General features: G+C 42.9%; 2 protein-coding genes across 2 annotated transcripts; one reads left to right on the top strand and one right to left on the bottom strand.

The window, feature by feature from the left end:
* Nucleotides 1-2,226: 2,226 nt before the first annotated feature.
* On the bottom strand, nt 2,227-4,638 carry LOC130550916 (uncharacterized). Its single transcript, XM_057328450.1, has 3 exons — nt 3,422-4,638; nt 3,247-3,321; nt 2,227-2,592 (listed from the first exon to the last, which is right to left on the bottom strand). Exons 1-3 carry the CDS (start codon nt 3,665-3,667, stop codon nt 2,227-2,229), a joined length of 687 nt encoding a protein of 228 aa, XP_057184433.1. The 5' UTR covers nt 3,668-4,638.
* Nucleotides 4,639-4,734: 96 nt separating this feature from the next.
* LOC130550915 (uncharacterized) lies at nt 4,735-9,756 on the top strand. The gene is made up of 7 exons (XM_057328449.1): nt 4,735-4,931; nt 5,006-5,386; nt 5,473-5,689; nt 5,977-6,200; nt 6,317-6,464; nt 6,876-6,985; nt 9,217-9,756. The coding sequence occupies exons 2-7, from the start codon at nt 5,150-5,152 to the stop codon at nt 9,397-9,399; spliced, it is 1,119 nt and encodes a 372-aa protein (XP_057184432.1). The 5' UTR covers nt 4,735-4,931; nt 5,006-5,149; the 3' UTR covers nt 9,400-9,756.
* The last annotated feature ends 270 nt before the right edge of the window (nt 9,757-10,026 follow it).

The raw sequence follows: 10,026 nt of genomic DNA, 5'->3' as shown, positions 1-10,026 counted from the left end.
CACAGCTGGCCGTGGGACAAGTGGAAGTACATCTTTCCCCCGGTTAGCCTCATTGCACAGACCCTGTGGCAAGGTCAGGGAGAGGAGCATCAAGTGTACTAGTTGCGCCATACTGGCCCAACCGGACTTGGTTCTCGGAGCTAATGCTCTTGACGACAGCTCCCTCCTGGCCGATTCCCCTGACGAAGGACCTGCTTTCCCAGGGGAAGGGCACGTTATGGCATCACGGGCTAGACCTCTGGAACCTCCATGTCTGGCCCCTGGACGGAACGAGGAGATCCTGAGTGGCCTAACCCCTGCGGCGGTTAAGACCACTACTCAGGCTAGGGCCCTGGCCACTAGGCGACTATACGCCTATAGTGGTGCCTCTTCTCATCCTGGTGCTCTTCTCGAAGAGAAGACCCGCGGAGTTGCTTGATCAAGTGGGTGCGGTCCTCCCAGAGACTCGAGAATAATCTCTCCCCTTCCACACTGAACGTGTATGTAGCCGCTGTTGCCGCTCATCACGACCCAGTTGCTGGTAGTCTCTAGGACAGCACAACCTGATCATTTGGTTCCTAAGGGGCGCGGGAAGGCTACCACCTCACCCACGCTCCGTACCCTCTTACGACCTTGATGCGGTCCTGGAGCCCCTCGGAGATGCCGCTCTTTCTCACTTCACGATGAAGACGGCTCTCGGGAGGACGCTCAAGAGGGTAGCGGACCTACAAGCATTCTCCGTGTCCACAGATTGCCTAGAACTCGGGCCCGGTCATTCTCACGCTATCCTGAGACCCCGGCCCGGCTACGTGCCCAAAGTTCCCACCACTCCCCCGAGACACCAGGTGGTGAACTTACAGGCGCTCCCCACCGGGGAGGAAGACCCAACCCCATCTGTGTTGTGTCCAGTACGCGCATTGCGCCTCTGCTTGGACCGCACGCAGAGCCACAGGAGCTCTGAGCAGCTCTTTGTCTGTTTTGGAGATCAGCAGGGAGGGCTGTCTCAAACAGAGATTGGCGCACTGGATCATGGACGCCGTCACTATGGCGTACCTGTCCTAAGATCGCCTACGCCCACTGGGTGAGAGCTCTCTCCACACGGAGTACAGCCTCCTCGTGGGCACTGGCTCGAGGCACCTCTCTGGCAGACATCTGCAGAGCTGCGGGTTGGGCTACACCCATCACCTTCGCGAGGTCCTACAGCCTCCGCGTAAAACCGGTATCGGCTCGAGTCTTGCAGGCATCAGGCAAGACCGGCGGCCGGTAGGGTGTACGCCTATAACAGTACCTTCCCCCCTTTCTCCTAAGGGAGTCAGCGTACTACTAGCCTCCCTTCTTCCCCCACTGGGTGAAGAACAGGCACTCCATCCATCACTAGCAAGCACCTCCTGCCGGCAGGCTGGGCAGAGCAGCCCTGCCCCTTAGGCCGGGTATCTCCGGAGTTATTCGCAACATAGCTCTAACCGGACCTAGTGCTACCAGACGTTGCAACCCCCCAGTAGGGCGGTTCCGTCTGATGTATCCTCATGCTGGTTCCCACCTTGGTAACCCATGACCTCCTTAGGTGGAACTCCACCTCGCGGTTAACTCCTTCAATCCGCACTTTCTTCCCATGAGCTCTCCCCTATCGGTGAGACCATGTTGGTATCTCCACTAGACTCCTCCCTGCGGTAGGAAGTGGTCTCTGTAGCGCATCCCCCACTTGAGGAAGTAGCACTTACCCAGTGGCCTTATGGTTCCGGGCGGCTTCTCGCTGTTAGAGAAACAAGGCCGCCGCCTGTGAGGCCGAAGGTGGGGGCCTTCCCACCTTTCAAGAAAGCTCTGGGACCCCCTACCTACCCACTGGTAGGTTACAATTTCGCGGTAGCGCTCACGGCTGACACGCCCAGGCCAGTCACCGTCGCTTCGCTAGAGATTGTGACAGGGCACAGTGTTATGGCGTTTTCCATAGGAACCCCATCTGTCGGTTTGACACAACGTCGAGAGACCGACAGAAAGGGAACGTCTCGGTTACGGATGTAACCTCGGTTCCCTGATGGAGGGAACGAGATGTTGTGTCCTCCTTGCCACAACACGTGCTGTCCACTGCAGCAGTCGTGAGAGGTCTCAGGCTCCTCAGAACTAAGGTGAATGAATGAGGCATGCGTCTCCCTTTTATACCCGGATATCCGGGGGCGGAGTCCGGCATCCAAATTTCATTCACCAATTTTCATTGGCCTTTTCTAAGAAGTCGGAAGCGATTGGTTTTCAGGGACGAACCCCATCTGTCGGTTCGACACGTCTCGTTCCCTCCATCAGGGAACCGAGGTTACATCCGTAACCGAGACGTTTTTTATGCAGAGGTCTCATGTTTTTTCTCTTTTTTGACAGCATACTGCTAATCCAACTGGAACTTCTTCTGCTTCCACAAAACTGAATTTTTCTTTTATGACACATGTATGTTGTTGAAACGGCCGCAAATGGATCTTTAAAGCTGTCAAAGATTCTCAAAGCTTCTTGTTGAATCTTCCTTTCTGAATGTCTGTTGAACACTGTTTGTAGCTGACTCCTCAAACTGTTCAATAACTGAGCTTGATACTCCTGAACCACTGCCACAACGTCATTCACTCCGCTCTTAAGGGAGGGGGGTGGAGAAAAAAATAATTAGCAGGGAAATACACTAAAAATTACATAATTACATAGGAACAAATCATTATGTGTCATTTTGTGTGTGTGTTTGTAGATATTTGTTTAACCACCTGTCATAAAGACAAAAAGAATATATAGGAATCTGTCAAGAAAATATACAAACAACAAGCTGAAACAACTGAAATATTCTTTCACACACAACCAAAAAACATTATATTTTGTATGACCTCCTTTGGCCTTGATAACAACTTACATCCTTGATGGCATTGATTGTATACTTTTATGTAATTGGCCATCTGAATAAAACAAACAAATAAAAATAATACTGTAATAATGTGCTTTACTATTTTTCTGCCTTTCTTGTAATAAACAGTAAATAAAAAATTCATGGATGACAACAATTAAATGTTAGCATTAGACATACTACTGTGAATAAAGCGCTCACATACTGGTGGATTAGCCATTGCAGAAACAATTTATTTTGGTAATCACAAATAATGTTAGTCTAGGGCATCTTTGGCACAAACCTTACATTAGGTGGTTGTCTAATAAATTCAAGCACTGTGTGTGTGTGTGTGCATTCATACATAAACAACATTAACAGAACATTTTGTAAGATTTGTATTTATTGATACTAACCTGTGAGATATGATGTTTCTCTCTAGCAGTCATCACAACAGCAGTGGCATGTCTGGACAGCACATCATCATCATTCTACATACGAGAAAAACATTTCTTAACTGTATAATAATTGCATTATAAAAAAAGACTGTGAAATGATAGTAACAATATAACATAATAGTTAGTCATTTACCGTGTTTTCTTTGGGGAGGCTTGAAGAACATGAGTCATCCGAAGGCCTGTTTGGAATGAGTAGAGTGGGATTCGAATCTGAAGTTTCATTCAGTGCATCCTGTTGCAACGTTATTTCCAGGTTCTGAGGCAATGGCAAAACGGAGTTACTGTTTATGCCAGAAAACACTGTTTCGCCAGTGTCAAAATCACCAAAATGTTCCACAGGAAGAGAGGGTTGTAGATCCACAGTGTTTACCAGTGTCATTCCATTATCCAGACTGTTTCTAGAGTTCCCTTCTTCCTGAGCCACCAATGTTGGCCCACTATCTGCCTACACATTATTGCTGGATGCCTCGTGTACAGATCTCTCTCTGCGAAGTGTTCTGCTCCTGTTTACGCTGTATAGATACTGTAAATGTGTTCGCCTGACGTGATACCAAAAAGAGTTGTATACTCGGTACTCCTTAGTGCATCCATCTATTCCACAAACCAGGCGGAAATCTGGACTACGACTGTGTGCAAAATTAATGTGACTCAACAAAGATTTAAGAGTAAGAGCAACAAATACATAACAAATAACGCAGCGCCAAATCATTTTTCTCCTTGAAATAAAATAAAGATTTCGCAGCTAAACAATAGAAATATTGAGTTTAAAATCGACGACAAATGTCTCTTTTAACCGCGGCTTTCAGTTACATCAGGAAAACTACTATTATTACACGCCAAACCAAACACGTACAAAAACACAGGAAATTAGAAAACGCGCGTTGAGCATGCGCAATGAGTAACCGTGCATTGACCCCTATGAAGCATTAATGTTAAGACGCATACGCAATCATCCCGCCAAAGTTCACTTAGGAGACGAAGGCACTTCCTCCTCCCGCCAGTTTTTCACCATGGATGGACTCGACGAGGTTGAGATTTCCACTCTTAAAGGTTAGTAGTTTCTAAAATCACTTAATTGTTTGTTATGGTAATTCTTGTATTTGAAATGGAATTGTAATCGAATATGCAATGCTTCCTACTGGAAAAAAACACGTTCATGTATCAAATGAAATTAAGTTAACTGAACATATTACGCTTATACATTTTTATGCTTAGGGTGGTTGTGTATACATACTAAGACAAATTTAAGTTTAAACGCCATGTAAAAGTTAATTTAGCATCCAATGTCCCCTTTTACAAGTATAAAACTATTTCTTAAGTGTTATCATTTTAATATTTCTGCCCATTTAGGTCAATGTTACGAAATATATATATACTGTATATATATATATATATATTTGGATAAACTATTTTAATTAGCTATATTGACATGAATATATATTTCTTCGATATCTGAATACTTATGCGCACAAAGTATACCTGAGTTACATTGACTAATGAATTTGCATGTGCTCTAAGATGCTAACATTGGGGAAGACATTTTACCAACTCTCTCACGCGAGGATATCCGAGATCTCTTTCCTGGTCCTGAGCACTTCCTGCGGCGCAAAACCATTTGGCTTTTGACTCATAAGGAAGAGCAGGTAATTAACTTCAAATATACGTATTTTGGATATTTGTTACTTTATCTGATTTGATTAATGTGTATGTATTTTAGGGTCACACCATTCCTGTTGAAGTCCAAGGTTCATCAGACGACGAACATACTCGCAGTTCAAAACAAGATGACCCCAGCACTTCAAAGTTTTTAAAGTTACCCAGCCCAGAATATGTTCTCTTCACTGACAGTGAACTACAACACATGAGACGCACATACTTTGAGCAGCAGCGTCTTGGAAAAGAGGGTGACGTCACTTTATCAAAGGAGCTGTTCTGCCGGCTCATCCGAAATACCATGACAAACATGATATCTATTGCAAGAGCATCTTCAGATGACTACAAATATCCCACTAAACATGAAGTTATTGCCATGGCAAAACGGTTAGTGGAATACTACCCTATGATAAAAGATAAGTCAACTGGATCTAGGCATGAGTGGGTGAGTGACATAATTAAATTAATTATTAAAAAAAACGCTAACATTGCTTCAAAATGATTAATTGATGCATTTGTTCTGTTGTACAGGACACCGTTGCCAAAAATCTCCTGAAGCGGTTTTCAAATATCCGAAGTCCCGTGAAGGCCAAAAGGCCTCCTTCCAAAACAGCACGTCAAGACAGGGAACCTTCTGCTGCAGTGGCAAGTGACTATGACGCTGATTCCTGTGCATCAACAGTCAATCTGTCACCACCTTCAAGATCAAGCACCCCACGGCCAGAAAATGACAGCATCGATGAAGCATGTAAGTACATTCAAATTTACTTTAAAATAAGGTTACAAGGTGTGCCACTTCCTGAGGACATATATATAACCTGGTTATTGTAGGTAATTTAGAAATCCTGTGCACAACATGTCCTCAGGAAGTGGCACGTCTGGCCACCTTACTTCAAAATTTATTATTTAGTAAATAACACAATGTTTAGTAATATAAGTAAGTGTAATTCTTCTTTATTTTTATGTCAAATACATTCTCGGAGTGTTAATTTTGTGCATGTTGTTCAGTAATTAAATTGTATGGCTAAATTGTAGCTGATGCAGACAACAGCTTTGACAGCCAGAAAACCCAGGCAAGACATTACAGGACTCTGCAAGAAATGTACAAAGCAAAGAAGCCAAACAAAGCTGCTGTAACCCATCTATTAGACCTAGAGTTCCAGTCCAGAAGAAATTTCATTGACTTGTATGCTTTGAAGGAGCAAGACAAACCAACCAAAATTTTGCAAGCATACCCCTGCTTCAAAGAACTTGACCATGTGGGTACACAGAAGCATACAGTACTTCAGGCAGATTTATTATGTACTGACAAATATCCCATATCCCCTGCCTAACTGCAGACAATTTTTTAATATTAAATGAATAATTCTTTCAGGCAATGGATGAACTGCGGAGAATCATTGAACCAGACAATTGCCAATACATTTCTGAGGTGAAGGGCAGGTGGGAGACCTTATACTCCAAGGTTCAGTTTTATGGAGTGATGAAGAAAGTCATGAAGCCTCCAAGGACATTAAATGGAGGTAAAGCTTTATTTAATTCTAGTTTTCTCAACTCTGGCCCTCAAGCTCCAGTTCAGCTGAACAAGCTAATCAGTGTTTTCAGGTCCTACTAGAAATCTACAGGCTGGTGAGTTTGATCAAGGTTGGAGCTAAACTCAGCTCTCAAGGGCCAGAGTTGAGAAACTTTGTTATGATCAGTAGTTTTCAATTCAAAAAAGGTTTTTCAGTTGAAAACAAAGTTGTGTAAACAGCCCCTTAATTCAGTTCATGGAGCTCTTTTCTAATGAACTTATGATCTGAATTAGGTCTGTTAAATAAGGGAGACTTACAAATTTCCAGAGCAGTGGACCTCCAGGATCAGAAACCAGTGGTATAGATACAGACCTACTATCTGATATTGATATAAATCTTTTTTTTTCTTCCCTTAACTAGTTGGACATGCCATTGCTGTTTTTACTGCCCTGCCGCTGCTCTTCCCATCTGGTTCTACAGCACCGAAGAAACAGGTCCCAATCAGTGAGGCTCTTTTCCACGTTCTGATGGTGAGTTTTACGTCACAGGGCTCTAGAGTGCGACCTAATTTCTCAATGGTGCGACTAAAACAAATCTGAGGTCGCACCAGTGCGACCAGCCGTTTGAGGGAAAAAAAGTCTCTGCAAAAGTCTCCCTGTGGTTCAACAACAGACACATTAGGCCCATATCGTGGTCTAAACCAATCAGAGATAGTGAAGGGCGGACCCCCCTCTGATTGGCCGTGGTCCAGATATTCCTGTACGTGTGTGTACGTTTGAAAATGCTGTGCTGCAGTCGGACAGAGAGGTGAGTAGCCTAGGCCCGTCAGATAAACAGAGTGGATGTAGCCGCGGATGATGAGAGAAGATGAAAAGAACGATTGACAACTTTTTCGTTAAGAATGTTAAGTTAAGGCCTGATCCGTCCGAAAATCATAACCAATGCTCTGACACGCTAGACTGCGACTAAATGGTCTCATTTTGCGACAAATTTTCCTGCCAGTGCGACAAGTTTTTCTTAATGGTCGCACCGGTGCGACTGTCAAACTGATCAATATATAATTTTTGCGTATTATAAATTTAATGCGCAGAAATGTTATATTGCGCAAGCTGCGCATTCAGTCACTCATTTTCGTCTCCCCTCCTTCAACCATTCACTTATCTATCAGTGCCCCGCCCCCAAAGACGTAATTCGTGGGTTACGGGTAAGAGGCGAAGGACCGAAAGAGCAGACGAGTGAAGCGCTCAATCTTGCAACTTAAATAAATATGCAGAATACAAGAATTTCCCCTGCTAAGGTACAAAACAGCAAAGATAACGAAATGTGTTGCAAGTATTGTATGCATGTGAAGCTAATGCAGGAAACACGTGTTTAAACTTTAAGCACTGAACTATTGTATAAAGATCTCTAACAATACTGCAAAGCATACAAAACGTTATACATCACGCTAAATACTATTTATTTGTGAGTCGCTATTGATAGAAGCCAAACGTGTATCAATGCAGCTTTCATGAAGAATAATCACTAAAAGCCTTCAGGTCTCGCGGGTTGTTTGAGATATGCGCGCGCCCAGAGAGTCAGAGCACAAAATACTAAACAGAGTTCTCTTTCACACATTCTTACTCTGAAACGGACATATTAACACAAAATAACCTAAAAATTCCCATATTAACAAGAAACCTTGTAAAGGTATTCAGTTTGTTTCGTGACCAAACAGTTGGAAAACAAAACACGTGTTCCAGTATATTGCGCGAGCTCTTAAAGGGGCAGCAGCATAATAAAGATCTCTGTTTATAATGTTCATCAAACAACAACGGACGGGCCCAAAAACACTCACTGATATTAAAGGAATTGTGTTCTCTTATAGGAGTCGTTCACAACAAATAAAGGAAGAAAGTAGCTTTAAGAAAGATGTGCTTTAAATATGGTAAAGTGTTGAAAGAGAGTTTACATATACAATAAAAATCAATCAATCATAAACAATGATTTGTATTAATTTCTAATTGATTTATTAATGTATTAAACACATTTTAATGAAGTTTTAGTGATTCTTTTTTCTTACCTCACCCCATGACTCTGGTGCTATCAAATTAAGGGCTGGTGCCACCAACTGAATAACTTGGTAGCACCAGTGCCACCTCTCTCAAGTGTTAGTCTAGAGCCCTGCTTTCTTGTAGAATTGTGCTTCAAATAAAGAACTTTATGTTGACCAGATTGTTAGTTAATCATTTACAAGTCAATACTGCCTATATGGACAGCGATTTAAAAAAAAGTGAACTTGTAAAACTGCGGTGTTAAATGCAATGCGGTCGAAAATTTGGGTGCACCTAACTTTTGTGCTGGTGCACCCAAGAAAAAAAGTTAGGCGCACCAGTGCAACCAGTGCAAAAAGTTAGTCTAGAGCCCTGCGTCAGTAATGATAAATTATTAACAGGTGCCTAATCCTAATTAACAGGGTTAAATCCATCCTAATTCCACTACGTAAAATTGGCCATGCAACATAAAAAATAACTTAAAGGGATAGTTAACAGAAAAAATAAAATTCTGTCATCATTTACTTGCCCACAAGTTGTTTTGAACCTGTATACCTTTCTTTGTTCTGCAGAACACAAAAGTAAGATATTTTAAACAATGTTGATAGCCCAACAGATCTGGGTCAGCATTCACTTCCATATAGGAATAAAATTCTATAAAAGTGAATGGTGATCTTGTTTTAATTTCTGCTGTGTGTGTAATCTAAATTCTCTATTTGGTTTTCTAGCCTTCAGAGGATCCAGATACCTACATCCACAGGCGCTCATTTTCCACTCCTGTCTTGCTGGTTGGTGAGGAGAACTGCAAGGTGGTTGTAGGTACAACCCCAGTTCTAACATTTGACAAAGACTTGCTCCACGAGGGGCCTCTCTACCTCCTGGCCTATTACTATGTGTTCCACCTCAGTTGATTCCCAGGGCCGGCGGGTAACAACTGAGGTGCCCTTGAGCAAGGCACCTTACCCCTACTTGCTCCCCGCGCACTGCAGTGATAGCTGCCCACTGCTCCGGGGGTACGTGTGTTCACCACTTGCTGTGCGTGTGTTCACTACTCTCTGGATGGGTTAAATGCAGAGGTCACATTTCGTTGCCTTGTACTTGTACATGTGCAATGACAATAAAGTTGAATCTAAATCTAAATCTCACATATCCAAAGTTGTCTGTGTTGCAAACACAAGTTCTGAGAGATGCCATCCACAATCAGGATGCAACCCCGTCATACAAAAAGGTCATTCAAGAATGGAGAATGTTTGAATGACTAATACAGTGAGGGAAATAAGTATTTGATCCCCTGCTGATTTTGTAAGTTTGCCTACTTACAAACAAATGAAGGGTCTATAATTTTATGGTGGGTTTATTTTAACTGATAGACACAGAATATTTAAAAAAATCAGGGGAAAAAAAAAAACACAAGTTCTGAGAGATGCCATCCACGATCAGGATGCAACCCCGTCATACAAAAAGGTCATTCAAGAATGGAGAATGTTTGTTGACTAATAACTGTTTCAAACCTGTTGTATGTCTGAGGTTGTTAGACA

Source organism: Triplophysa rosa, unplaced genomic scaffold (assembly GCF_024868665.1).
Source record: "Triplophysa rosa unplaced genomic scaffold, Trosa_1v2 scaffold47_ERROPOS3222836, whole genome shotgun sequence".
Taxonomy (NCBI): Eukaryota; Metazoa; Chordata; class Actinopteri; order Cypriniformes; family Nemacheilidae; genus Triplophysa; species Triplophysa rosa.
The sequence above is the reverse complement of the archived record's forward strand: the minus strand, read 5'-3'. Positions and strand labels throughout refer to the sequence as shown.